The sequence below is a fragment of the Protopterus annectens genome, chromosome 14.part0 (genome assembly GCF_019279795.1).
Source record: "Protopterus annectens isolate FY-2018-M chromosome 14.part0, PAN1.0, whole genome shotgun sequence".
Taxonomy (NCBI): domain Eukaryota; kingdom Metazoa; phylum Chordata; order Ceratodontiformes; family Protopteridae; genus Protopterus; species Protopterus annectens.
In genome coordinates, this window is record NC_056748.1 from 1,159,528,009 (window position 1) to 1,159,542,953 (window position 14,945).

Genomic DNA, 14,945 nt, shown 5'->3' on the forward strand with positions numbered 1-14,945 from the left:
ACCAATAGGATGACAACTTGCACTAGTATGAAGGCAAATCAAGATAGCAGGTCAGTGTCAATAAAACCCAGACTAATTACGCTACAACAAACTAGAATTGAATGTTTTTTTTTTTCTTTGCAATAGGTGACATTCATATAACTTACACTAACCCCAAGTAATTTCCATATAGCGACAGGTATGTTAGCTTGCTACTTTTATATACAGACAAAATTAAAAACAGTATGGTGTGAAGGGGGGGGGGGGGGGGAAGGACCTACAGATATCCCTGCTAACGTGCATGTCACTTTACAGCTTCAACTAATAAAGTGTTGAATACATCACACTTCTAGAGCTGTAAAATGCAAGATCACAGCTAAAAACAGGATAGCCATTTTAAGGACATCTGGACTCTCACTGCATTCCGGTCCACTGCTTCTGAAGGGGAAGCAGGCAGAGATCAATATTACCATGTCAAGCAGAGGCTGGGCTGTACAAGTGACTATTCCTCCAGAACCCAACAGCCATCAGCAGTAGCAGCTACTACCATTGTCACTTGTGTTACTGAGGTAGGGTTATAGTGTTGCCCTGTTAACTTTTTGGGAAATACAATAAGATCTGTAAATAGCGCCTTTTCCAGTAATTCAGGAAAATACTTCCCAACTACAAAGTTTTACATACCGGAACACAACAGTTCATTAAGCAAAGCCAGGCTTCCTCTCTATCCCACATTGTTCTTGAGGAGAGCACCCTATTTTGGGTCTGTTGGCAGCCTGAAAGCCAGATGAAAAACTGTCCTAGACTGTTAAGGCAATTAAGTTTCAATATCTCCATAAGCAGCAAGAACCAAATATTACAGTCATGGTTTCACTGGACATCAAAACTGCCTTTAAAGGCTACTGCAACGAAGCAGGCGCTCTTCACGAGATGTGCCTCTGGGCAAGAGGGATATGCACATTTTGTGTCTATTTTATTCCAGAACTAAAATTATACTTGCATAACTAGCTGGACTAACAGCTAGAAGTGTAAAGCTTTAAACCATCATTTGATATCTATACATTCATCTGAGAAAAGGTAGCCATTCTTTACTGAAAGAGTTGGGTAAAAGCAAGGACAGTTGAAAAGTTCAACCTCCAACTACCTCCAGTCCAGAGTTACATACTGGTTACAGTGATGGATCAAAAAACCTCTGTATGAAGGTTACAAATGCCAAAGGAATTAAAGGTTGTGGATACAAAGCTGGATATAAAACTCCCAGTAATGATGCATGATCCAGGAAGGAGCAAAGCAGAAGGAAAGGGGGCTTTAGCCGTCTTAACCAAGACAATCTTATCCCAGTGTGAACAAGGATTCCAAGATTCCTAACCAACCTGATTTGCAGAACCATCCTGACCTCCAGCTGCAGAGAAAGCTCCTCCCTCATGCAGATTCAGTTCCTGAATGAAAAATAGTCACTTAAGGAAAAGGAGCGAGCGAAACTATCCTTTTAGGTGACCGTACATCCCATACAAAGATGCAACATCTGCATGGCATTTCAGAAAAACTCCAGTGAACACAGGTAGACAAGGCAAACTTGTCTAGTGCATATTAAGACCTACAGTGATGTGGAAATAGAACACTGAACCAACTCAGTTACTCCCTAATCTGAATAAAATTTCCCTTTCCCTAGTAGCCTTGGTGACAGCCCAAACTTAATATTTGATGGTTGTTGAGGGGGTCCACAGGTCTATGTTCGGCTGTCAAAAAACGGCTAAACATCGTACATAAATCAATATGAAACAATACGAAACATGCAACTTCAAAAATAAATTCTTTTAATGGCCACCTACGGTCAACAGATGTAGGGGCTGTACCCACCACATCTCTCCAACTATAGAGTCTGAGATCACACACTAGGGAGGAACAGGGCAAATTTAAAAGGCTTCCTTCACTTACCTTACGCATCGCTTTACTTCCTGGTTGTTGCCAAATATGGCAATTCAATGAACTTGAAAAGATTCACATGCTCGGAAAGGTTTCATATTAAATCTTTTACATACGATACTTAGTCTAACAAACCTAGGAACCACTTTGGAGTCAGAAGAGAAGCCCGATAAAGGAAACCTATTCAACTGTCAATAGTGTTCAGACCCAACCGTTAACTTCACAGAGTAGCAAATGTGTACACACAAAGTACACAGTGTGTAGGACCATCAGAAATGCCGGCTCTCAACCACTATTAACACCATACTCTCAAACCAGTGAGTGCTAAAGTAACACCCAGTTTTTCAGCTGCTGCAGTGTTGCAAGACACAGTAAAACTGAAGGCAAACAGACAAGGGTTGCAAAAGCTGTGTGGAACCTCATGCAACTCCTAAAGCAGACACAGCTACATTTTGCTAGAGTTCCCTAAAAACATTATTTCAATGTAAAAGCATGACTTGCTAATGCCAAGTCATGAAATACTGCAGTGGCAGCCTAAAAAGATATTCCCAACATGCTTTTGGTAAATTTTTAAATGGAGAGAGAGAGAAAAGGAGAGAGACCGTACATGACATCTCAGAGTTACTGCAACAGTCCCAGATTCTTACCTCTACCACCTCGCATTCTGTCATCAAACCCACTGTTCCCATAGCCATAGTCATTGTAGCCATTGAAGTCATCAAAATTGCTATAACCTACAAAAAAAAAGCAGATAACCAGTTATGATTTACAACAAGTTACCTTTCTACAACTTATCACACATCAATCCAACACCAGTGTCCCCATACCCTAAGGTGAGAACAAGAACACGCTTAATTTGGTAATCAGTCCAACACCACACCAAGAGCCAAATGAAGTCTTAACCTTATTTAAGACTGCAAAGGGGAAAAAAGGGGGAGGGGAAAAAAAAAAGGCAAACTCACCACCACCATACCCGCCTGGGCCACCACCTCCACGCCGCATTCTGTCATACATGCTTCCTCGACCAGGTCCAGAAACTGCTCCAAAGTAACCACCTCTTGCTCCAACTGGTCTGTCATATGGTCCAGGTCGCTGAACACCACCACCGCCACCACCTCCTCCTAGCAACCGTCTGGGTGGCTCATAGTATCCTCTTATCTCACTTCGGCTACTTTTAAAGATCTCAATGTACCTATCCCCACAGCATACAAAAACACAAGTCAAAATCACAAAAAGGCAAGAGAACTCATAGCCCCAACCCCACATTATGTACACAAAAATATAGCAAGTACCGATTGTGAGACTTGTAAAATCAGAACAGAGATCAAATCAGTGCCAAATTTCCAAATAGCTGTATCAATTATGAATTTTCCACAGTAAAAAAATTGCAAATATTTGGAATATAACCAATTTTGATTTTATAAGTCTTCACTGTTAAGAAAGGGTGGCCCACATGGGTACAAGTGCAAAACAAGATGTATACAGTACCTTGTGTGCCCCCTCTCCTCGTTGTCTTAGCATTTCTGTCAAGTCAGTAACCAAGTGCAGCTGCCTCCACAGCTACACATTATGGATCTGACTAGCTACAGTAACAGTACAAACAAAACAATCAGTGCACTCTCCACCTAGGAAGCATGCAGAGAAGAGCCCACTCCTGGGCACAGCTCAGCAATTGGAGAGATTTACTACAAAAATTAAAATTTCCTTAACACTCTACATTAATATTAAACATGCTACCCCACCAGGACCGGTTTAAATAAATATTAACTCTAACAGTCCTGGAAAATATATTTCAAAACATTAGTTTTAAATCACATTACTTCAGTTAATCAAAATTACATAAATCAGAAAATTACACAAGTCTGAAATTGATCTAAAATACCAAACACCTTTAACAGAAAGTTATAATTAACTATAAATCAAACTATAAATCAAAACTTAATCCCCTCCCCCATTACAACATGGTACCCAAAAATAAATAAATTAAAAAAAAAGGCAAGATAAAAACCATCCCAGTCTTTCCATCCCCACCTGTGCCCTATTCTTTCCTTGTGTTTCCCCAGAGCCTTTTCTGCTATCTCCTTTGAAGCAAACTGCACGAAGGCCTCCCCTGTGCTTCTCCCCTGGTAGTCCATCGGCAATGTTATCCCATTTGGCAGGATTTCCAACCCTTTAACCCAAGGACAAAACCCCATCAAGGGGAACAATGTTAGGTCTGACACATTCCCAAGCTTTTAAAATACACAACATAACAGTCAACAATTCCCATCACCCAAAGAAAATAAAAAAAACATTGAAAATGCAAACAATACTTCCCACAATATCCAAATCATTTTCAGTGCATTATTCACAAAACTCCATTTTTGGAGCAGAAAACAGATTTAGCTTTAACAGTGCATCTATTCACCCATACTTCTAGTAATACAAGACTGGAGCAGTCATTTTCTGGACACCCAACATTCTGAGGCGTCTTTCCCCAACTCATACAGAGCTTGCCATTTAAGTACTCTCCCTTTTCCATTAATGGAACACACATACAGGTACCTTGGGAGAATATTCAGGAGGAGTTCAACAAGAACTAAACTGACAGTGCAAAAGGGGGGGGGGGGGCGAGGACTGGATTACCCAGACTGCCACTTCCCAAATAATGCAATATCCCACCCACTGGCCAAGTGGGTTTATGATCTGGCATTTTTAATACCCCCAACACTTCAGAGTTAACTCGGCATCAACATCTGCACTTTTCTTAATGCCAGATGGCAAGCTTGCCTGGTGGAGACTGGGGCACATAATGGAGTACAGGTTTACACCTCAAGCTGGACACAAAGTAGCTAGATACCATAACATGGCACAAGCCAAAATTATGACAGGATGGCACTGGCTAACACCAGATGCCATCGCTGACACAGCAACTCAACTGAAATTATGGTGTTATGAACTATTCCCTGAACAAAAGTAGACTAACTTTCCAAACTTGCAATGTTTAGAACACTGAAACAATTATAAATCAAAAATAAAATCCTTAAATCATTTCTAAAGAAAAGCATCCTAAATTACTAAACATTAACAGCAATATGAATAATCATTCAATACTTAAAAACTCGTTATACAAACTAAACACTGAAACAATGACTACCCTAAGACCATGCAAATGATACCTGTGAAGAACTGAACAATTTCTTCTTTGCTACAGCCAAATGGAAGTCCACGTAGACGTACTGTTCCATCGCTAGAATTGCCTGTCTCGTTTGGACCACTGTGATTTACAACCCAGTCCCTCTCACTACTATTTGACTTAAAAACTGAGAATAAAAGAAAAAATTCAACTTTATACATTTTGAAATAAACTGGTTCAGTGTGTTTAAAAATTGCTGGGCAAATTGCCATCTGCAGATTACAACCACACAATTTCCAAGTGCACATACATTTTGCTGCAATATCCACAGCCTGCTAGGAAACAGACTAGAGCAAACAGTTAAACATATGCAGTACTTTCAACTTTCAATCACAAAGCAAACTATGGAACCAACCTGTGTGTAAATTACACCTCCTCAGACAAAACTAGGGAGTGGGGCAGAATTGTGAACCTTCTGAGTGCACATTCACAGGAGTCACATTTAGTCTTAAATAATGGGTTCTCTCTATTTATACTAGCATCACTGGAGAGCTGCAGAGGAAAAAAGTAGAATAAAGCTTTTGAGTGCCAAAACACAAAAAATTACCACCCCCCAAAAAAGCAGGAAAATTTATTGACTACAGCCAAAAAGTAAATACTGCAATTCAGCGTTTGCGCTCCCAGTTGCAACAAAGACAAAATACAAAACCAGAGGGGACGACCACCACGATGCAATGAACAGGCATGATGCCTTAGTCATGCAAAGGCAAGTAATGAGACTTTACAAAGTTTACATTAACAGGGCCAGTTACACTTCCTAGCACAGAACAAGGTGACCCCATTCACCTATTTTTAAACACAACATGGGAACAAACACCTGCAAAACAAAAATTATACCCTCTATATATCGATGGCCCATATATTTGCGATCTTTTGCCAATGCTTTCTTGAAGTCTTCCGCACTATCCAACTCTATGAAAGCTTCACCACTTGGGCGTCCCTCTTTTGAGAGTGTAAAGTGTACTCCATCTTCTCCATTTACAACGTCACAATCTGAAAAATCCAAAAAAGTCTACCAATAACCATTTACTAGCAAACGCAAGACATGCAATAAGCCTCACAAAAAATGTCATTACTTTGACACAGTGTACCAAAACAGTTAACAGAAAAATTCACAACATGCACAAAGTTGCATCACAAGCACGACCCATCATTCACCGCTTCCAACAGGTTTGCAGAGACAAAACAAAGGACGACTCCAAGCTTCATACATTACACAGAGCACATGCTCTCCTTCAAAACGCCGACTGGAATATACAAATTGTAGTTATGCAAAATGAAAGTGATGAAAAGTACATGTAAAATTATCCTTGCTGCAGTAGCCTTCATTATATGGGTTATATCCTGACAAGTCTGCCAGCTTCCAAAACTTCAGGGAACCTTCCATGCACACAGTTAGCTTGAGTCAAGTTTACTAAAAGACCAGCTTTGGTGCCAAAGACCCTTAATTTTGGAGGGGGGGGGGGGGATGAACCTTGAGAAGGAAAATGCTAGGAGGGAAAAAAAAAGGGTCCTAGTGAAGCTTAATCTGGACCAAAAGACTCAAGCTTAGTGCTTTGGAAAAAGTACAGTTTTGTACCTACCATAAATGTAGATGTTCGAGGATTCCATTGCTGCAGTCCTGACTATTGGGTATAGTCCGCGTCCCAGTCGGCCCGAATACCAGAGTATAAGGCTGACGTCTGTCAGGGCGCATTAGACTGACGTCAGTACGTCAGGGTACTAATGCGCATGACCGACGTCATATCCTCAGTCTTTTCTTGCCCCAGATGTCAGAAGACCCTAAAAAGACAAGTCCCAAAAAACCTGCACCAAAAACATGTACAATATATACAACCATATATACAAAAAATATAAGCATGTAAACTCACCTACACAACCACCCCTAAATACAGAGGGGAAGGAGGGAGGGTAAATTGGACTGCAGCAATGGAATCCTCGAACATCTACATTTATGGTAGGTACAAAACTGTACTATGTTCTTCGTCTTCCATTGCTGCAGTCCTGACTATTGGGTAGAATCCCAAAGCAGAGGTAAGGGAGGCTGGCAAATTACAAAGTAGTAGGAGCTGACAACATGCCTTGTAACACAGCTGTGGCAAAACCAGCCCTAGACTTAGAGTAGATAGGAAGGTGATAATGCCTAGAAAAAGTATGCACTGAACTCCAAGTAGCTGCTTCCAGAATATCCTTAGTTGCCACCCCCCTTAGAAATGAAGTTGAAGTGGCAGTAGCCCTAGTGGAATGAGGCCTAATCCCAGCTGGAATCTCCTTGCCATGATGGGAATAACAAAATGCAATGCAAAAGCCAATCCACCTAGAAATAGTTTGTTTTGACACAGGCTTGCCCTGAGAGCTCAAAGCAAAAGAAACAAACAACTGCTGAGACTGCCTAAAATCCTTAGTCCTGCTTAAATAATAACGCAATTGCCTGTGTACATCTAAAGTGTGCAAAATCTTTTCCCCTTTATTCTGAGGATCTGCAAAAAACGTAGGCAAATGAATAGTTTGGTTTAAAGCCACACTAGAAACCACCTTAGGCATAAAAGAAGGATTAGTACGTAATGATACCCTATCCTTATGGAAAATCAAAAAGGGCTCTACTGCCATAAGGGCCTGCAACTCAGACACCCTTCTTGCAGAAGTAATAGCCAACAGAAAAGCAGTCTTCCATGACAAATATTTCAATTCAGCAGTAGCTGCAGGCTCAAAAGGTTGTAGAGTAAGTTTTTCCAACACAAAATTGAGATCCCAAGCAGGAGTAGGAGCTCTACGTGGGGGTCTTATATTCTTTGCCCCTCTAAGGAACTGCTTGAACAAAGGATGCGAAAACAAAGGTGGGTCACAATCATAGTGAGCTGAAATTGCTGCAGCATGAATCTTTATGGAAGAGAAGGACAAACCTTTGTCCAATAATTCAGTAAGATATTGAAGAGCCACACTCAAATTAGGCTCAGAAATCTCCAAATTCTTTGCTGTACTCCAAAATGAAAATCTCTTCCATTTGTCCGCATACACTTTCCTTGTACTAGGTCTTCTAGCTTCCCTGATCACATTTAAAACTGGTTGAGGAAGTTGAGACCTGCTGTGCTTCAACACAGAATATGCCAAGCTGTTAGATGAAGAGAGTGTAGCTTGACATTGAGCAGATGACCGTCCTTCTGAGACAACAGATGAGGAATCAGAGGTAAAGGCCATGGAGGCTTCTTTACCAGACTCCGTAGTAGTGGGTACCAGTGTTGCCGAGGCCAATCTGGAGCTATCAAAATCATCCTTGGCCTGTCTTGTCTGACCTTTAACAGTACCTTTGGAAGAAGAGGCAGAGGTGGAAAGGCATAAACATGAAGATTTCTCCAACTGAAAGACAGAGCATCCACTTTCCAAGCTGTGTGATGAAACCCCTTCGTGCAATACTGTGGCAGCTGGTGGTTTAGTGGAGAAGCGAACAGATCTATGTCTGGAGTTCCCCATGACACTGTCAGTTTCTGAAATACATGAAGATCCAGTTTCCACTCGTGGGGATCCATGATTTGTCTGCTTAACACATCTGCTAAAGAGTTCTGTGCTCCTGGCAGAAACCTTGCCTGAAGAGTTAGTTGCAGGCTTAGTGCTGTCTCCCATAAAATCATTGCTTGCCTGCATAAAGGATAAGAATGTGTTCCCCCTTGCTTGTTGATGTACCACATGACAGTTGTGTTGTCTGTTAGAATCAACACCTGCCCTGGAAGAAGTAACTCCTTGAAAGCCATTAATGCAAACTGGACTGCCAACATCTCTTTCATGTTGATATGTAGATGCTGTAGTTTGGCAGGCCACTTGTCTTGTATCCACTTTCCATCTAGATGAGCTCCCCAAGCTATGTCTGAGGCATCTGTCGTTAAGATCTGACTTGCCTCTGGCCGGGTCACAGAGAGTCCCTTGTTTAGGTGACATTCCTGAGCCCACCACAAAAATTCTTTTTGAAGGCAAGGTATTATTTGAATGACAGTGTCCAAATCCTGGCAGTGCTGTGTCCAGACATTTTTGAGATACCATTGTAGCTTCCTCATATGCAGTTTGGCATTGGGAAGTACCAGAATACAAGATGCCATGAACCCTAATGCTTGAAGGACTGTCCTTGCAGTCAGCACGGACTGATGAGATAGTTGATGGAAGTAAAGTGACAGACTCTTTTGTTTGTCCGGGGTTAAAAAGGCCATCTGGGCTGCTGTATTCAGTCTCACACCCAGAAAGCACATGTCTTGAGAGGGTACTAGACTGGACTTTATTTCGTTCACAGAATACCCTAGGCATCTTAGCACTGCTATGACATATTCCAGATGCTGTAGAAGATCTTCCTTTTCTTGAGCCAGAATCAGGCAGTCGTCCAAGTAAGGATAGATTTGAATTCCTTGTAGCCTGAAGTAAGCTATCACTGGAGCCAGAACCTTTGTGAATACTCTGGGCGCAGTAGATAAGCCAAAGGGCAATGCAGAGAACTGATAATGAGAATTTCCAGCTCGAAACCGCAGATACTTCCTGCAACTTAACCTTATAGGCACATGAAGGTAAGCTTCCTTGAGATCTAAAGTTACCATCCAGTGATCTTTGCCCAGCAGAGGTAGAAGCTGTTGTAGCGTCAACATCTTGAACTTGGGAATGTCCAGATAAGTGTTGAGGATAGATAAATCCAAAATTGGTCTCCACGTGTTCCCCTTCTTTGGTACTAGGAACAGGCGAGAATAAAATCCTAGGCCCCTTTCTGATACAGGAACTGGCTGAATGGCCCCTATGTGAAGCAACTGAGAAACTTGCTTGTGAGCCTCTTTTCTTTGTGGAGGAGGAACATCTGGCATGCCTTTGAAAGGGGGCATTGTATGGAAATAAAATCTGTAACCGTGGTGAATGATGTCCAACACCCATTTGTCTTGAGTAATTAAATCCCAATTTTCTTTGAAAAGAGAGTCTTCCTCCCAAAGGAGCTGCCATACGTGAATCTGCTGGCAGCGGAAAAGACAGGTCATTGGGTCTGTTTACGAAAGGACTGACCCCTGCTCTCACCAGAAGTCTGAGCAGGTGAACTCCCTGTTCTAGGCCTAAAAGAACCTTGAGCCCTGCCCCTACCACGTCTAGACCTACCCCTAGACTGGGAATCATAAGCAGGATATGTCCACCCCTTAGCAGGCCAATTTCTACTAAACTTTGGAGGCTGCACCTGCAAGAAATCCTTAACAGTTTGCATAGACTTAGCTTTGTCCTCCATTTTCTTTAAAACTGCTTCCACAGGCGATCCAAACAACACATCAGACTGTAAAGGAGCATCCAAAATCCTTGTCTCAACATGCTCAGCTAAATTCTGGTCCTTCAACCAGGCATGCCTGCGAAGAACAGAACTGGTAGCAGCCACCCTCGAGGAGGCCTGTACAGCATCAAAACCACATTGCAAAGAATGCTTACCCACTTGTTCAGACACATGAACCAAATCCAGCAATTCTTTACACTCAATACCTTCCGCCAAAGCATCCACCTTAGATTTCAATTGTGAAAGGAGATAATTCTGATATTTTAGCATGTGAAACTGGCAATTCAAAGCTCTCATGGCTAGAGTGGAAGAAGTATACACTTTCTTTCCCCACCTATCCAAAGCCCTTGCCTCCTTATCAGTGGGAACAGGATTTTTAACCACAGAAGCCTTTACACCCTTAGGCCCTTGAGAAATAGTTTCTGGGTCCGCCCTAGGACTCTTAAACAAATATTTATGAGCTTCGGGCACCCTATAATACCTATCAGGCTTAACAGGAGCAGGAGGCAAAGAGTCAGGGTTCAGGGAAGCCTCTGCAAAAACATCTTCCACCACATTCAACACAGGAGGAATAGCTAAAGGCCTATGCTGGGGTAAAAACAAAAACTCCCTGAGCCTTTTCCTGGAATCAGAGTAATCCTGGCCTTCCCATTTAAAGTGCTCCCTCATGGAATGCAGAGTCTCTGAAAATGAGAAATCCTCAGGCGGAGAAGCTGTAGGAGTGGAATCATCCACATCAGAATCAGAATAAGTAGGAAACTCCTGTATATCTTCCACAGAAGATTCTGAGGCTTCTGAACACTGTTCAAAACTATCAAACTCCAGTTCCACCCTAGGCCTCTTATCAGGCGGTGGCATAGAACCCCTAATCATAGTAATTAAATCTTCTGCCATTTTAAGCATATGTTTCTTAGGTACAGAACCCGAAATGCTAGGAGAAGCCCCTACTGAAGCTGAAGTAGGCCTACCTCGCAAAGAAGGTTTAACAACAGAAGGAGAGGCCCTAACTACCTTGGGAAGAACAGTCACCTGAGAAGCCCCCTCAGCCTGGCCTACCTCCTGAGAAGGCACATCCTGTAAAAGTATAGTTTCTGCCTGGGACTCCATGGAAACTCCTGGCAAAACCTCCGGCTCCACTGAGCCTTCTAAAGAACCGACGTCCGGGACTGCCGGTTCCTCAACCCTAGGCTTCACAGTTTTATCCTTGCGCTTCTTGGAGGAAGCGGGCGTCGGAGCATCCGACGGCATTTTATAATTGCAACGCTTCCCAAACACTAACCTGGCACAGTCTAACCTCCTCTTAATAGTGCGTTTATTAAACCTAGCACAAGAGCGGCAACCAACAACGTCGTGCTCAGGCCCTAGACAAGGTATACACAAGGTATGATAATCCCTATGAGGTATCTGTTTCCCACAAGAAATACAGTTATTCACTTTTTCTGACATCCGGTAAAATACTGAGGCAAGAAAAAACTAAAATATTCCCCAACGGGGTACTTAGCCAACTCTGTTTCGGTCTGAAACTCCGGTTTCGGAAATATTTCAGTACGCCAACCTGCACTCGCAAAATTGCTTCTGCATCGGACCATGCGGCAAAAAAGACTGAGGATATGACGGTCATGCGCATTAGTACCCTGACGTACTGACGTCAGTCTAATGCGCCCTGACCGACGTCAGCCTTATACTCTGGTATTCGGGCCGACTGGGACGCGGACTATACCCAATAGTCAGGACTGCAGCAATGGAAGACGAAGAACATCTGTAGGTATACAGGACCAAATGGCAGCTCCTAGAATCTACCAATTTCCAAAACTCATGAAACCAAGACCTTGACCAGTAAGAGTATAAAAGGTGCCAAAATATAGGTTTTCTTAGATCACAAGAAACTGAGCAGGAAATCAAAGATTTAGTTCTGTCGAAATACTTTGTCTGTGGATATCCAAGGTATAGAGCATATCTCAAGCCACCCCCCACTTTTAGGCTCCGGAAAGTGCGTGGAAAAGGATATTTTGGCTCAAAATAAACTCCAGATATTTTAAGCAAAAAGGGTTAATTGCTCTCAAAAACCATGTTCCCAAGTAAAATGAGGCAAGTTGCAATCTCTTGCAGCCAGTCAACTGAAGAACCCTTCCAACAAAGATCAGTATTTGTAAGACAGTCTTCCAGGTTAAGAAACTCGCACTTGACAAGCGACATTGAGAATACACTGGCAGACAAGAGCAACACCATAGGATGGCAACTAACTAAACCAGAGAACTAATCCTGAATGGGTGCTGGTTATGCTGCCGGAAACAAGTAAAGAAATCTTTTCCAAATGGTAATTTTCTAGTAACGCGCTTTGCTTCCACTAACACCCAATGTATGACAGCAATAGTAAACTATTCTTACCCCCCCCCCCCAAAATAAGATATACAATTTTCTGTGGGTGTTTGACTGGAAAAAAAGCTTCAACCCCCCCTCTCCAAGTGTTATTTGGTGCAGCAGCTTCTCCAGGGATGGGCACAGAACTGAATAGGAAAGCCCAGAGTCACTCTCCTTACCCAAGTGGACCTTTGTCTCCGAGCATACTGCTAACCCACAGTCTATAGTGGGTGTAGGTGCTACACCATAGGGATCCAGCCAGTGGTCTGAGTTACAATAAGTGGCCATAGAGGGACCCCACCTGCAGCTGAGGCAAACTGGTAAGACTACTGCAGTGGCAATGACTTTTTGCTCATCCTTTTCTTTGCGGCTGAAGAATGAACAGTGGTACAAGAAATCAGTCTCCTAGTCACAAAAATGGTGACTCTTCTCCAAGGAGACAACTAGCAGTTGCCACTAGAATAAACCACAATGCCAGGCCCACAAAAAAAAAATGTACCTACCATAACGTTCCACGTGTGTCCATATTGCCTTCCTTCTTGCTGGTTCTATATCAGCTCCAACTCGGCTGATATACAATAGCTCAAAAGCTTTTACTGGCTCGAGGCTACTCCTTATCCCAACATGCCTAGTGGCAGCTACCCAGATCTCATTTGCAATAGCCCACACTAGACATATATAGTAAGAAAAACAATTTACCAAGCTCTTACACCAAGATAGAAAGGAAAGAAAGAACAAAGTATGGTTAACCAAACTGTCAGCAGGAAACTCAGCCAGCGTAACCAAAGAACTCTTCTCGAACCTCCAAGGGAGAAGGGGGTGGGGGATGAAGGAAGACTAGATGGACAACATGGAACGTTATGGTAGGTACATAACTTTTGTCCTATCTCACCTTCGTTCTTGCTGGTTGGGACCACGTCCCCAGCACCTGGCTCTCGGGTGGCTCACTGGAACAAACTCTTCAGGACCATGGAACCAAAGGATGCCCTAGTCACGGAGAGCACATCCACTTTGTAATACGAGATAAGATATGAGGATTTGCCCATGTTGCTGCTGCACAGATTGAATCTAAAGGTAATTTAGCTTGGAAGGCAGACGTGGAAAGGGCCCTGGTTGAATGTCCTCTGGGTCTTCCTGGAAGCATCTTTTTACACAAACCATATGAATAAGTGATTGTGTCCGACAGCCATTTTGATAAAATCACTTTAGAAACTGGGCAACCGTACTTATTATTGGCAAAGGATACGAATTGGTCTGATTTTCTGAGGTCTCTGGTCCTGTGTAAATAAAAATGTAAATGTCTGAACATCCAATTGGTGTAATAGATACTCTGCCTTGTTGCCGTAATTGGAGAACACAGGAAGCTAAATGGCCAGATTTAAGTTCTACCCGGAACAAACCTTTGGCAAGAAAGGATTGGCCTTAGAGAGACACAAACATGTGATACGGTGGGCGAACAGACAAAGCATGTAATTTAGAAACCAGTCTAGCTGAGGTTACAGCACCAAGAGGTTTTTCCAAGATAGAAACTTCAAAGGGCAATATGCTGCTGGTTCAAAAAGGGGCAAAACCATTGAAGCTAAAACCAAGTTTAGGTCTGGGGGGCCCATATATATATATATATATATATATATATATATATATATATATATATATATATATATATATATATATATATATATATATATATATATATATATATATTAAAAAAAAAAAAAAAGTGTTGCAACTCGTAAGAATGCTCTGCACAACTTACTGGGCCAATGTTTGAACTCAAGTATAGCAGGGGAAATGTTTGGGAGCCTAGCTAAGACTGAAGTGGAGTAACCAAGCAGTCAGCTTGAGAGTTTGAAGGGATGGGTGAAGCCCGCCTGACACGTCAGGAGGTCCGGAACTGAATCCAGTTGAAGGTGATCTGAAGAGGCCAGTAAGGAACAATAAGGACGAGTTTGCAACTCAACGATTTTGTTTTCTGAAGTTCCTTTGGAATGAAAGGGTGGAAAAGCATGTAGTAGTCCCAGAGACCAATCGTGAAGAAGTGCATCCCTGGGTGACTGTCCAGGAGGGAAGACTAGGACAAAGTAGCTGCTACATTTGGGGCAAAAAGAGATCGCAGCATGGCTGGCCCCATTTGCAGAAAATCAAGTCCACAACTTATTGCATCAGTGACCACTCGTGAGGCATAAGGATGGCCCTGCCGAGTCTGTCCTCTATCATGTTGGATTT

General features: G+C 42.5%; 1 protein-coding gene across 5 annotated transcripts in view; it reads right to left on the bottom strand.

The window, feature by feature from the left end:
• HNRNPH3 (heterogeneous nuclear ribonucleoprotein H3) overlaps positions 1-14,945 on the bottom strand; it is an 80,665-nt gene that overhangs the window by 45,580 nt on the left and 20,140 nt on the right. For 4 of the 5 annotated variants that reach the window (XM_044056970.1, XM_044056967.1, XM_044056971.1 and 1 more), the window contains 5 exons: positions 5,915-6,070; positions 5,061-5,204; positions 3,934-4,072; positions 2,865-3,094; positions 2,550-2,636 (listed from right to left, as the gene is read on the bottom strand). In XM_044056970.1, the coding sequence (XP_043912905.1) occupies positions 2,550-2,636; positions 2,865-3,094; positions 3,934-4,072; positions 5,061-5,204; positions 5,915-6,070 (756 nt within the window). The remainder of the gene's footprint in view (positions 1-2,549; positions 2,637-2,864; positions 3,095-3,933; positions 4,073-5,060; positions 5,205-5,914; positions 6,071-14,945) is intronic. The other variant, XM_044056969.1, reaches the window with a different exon arrangement.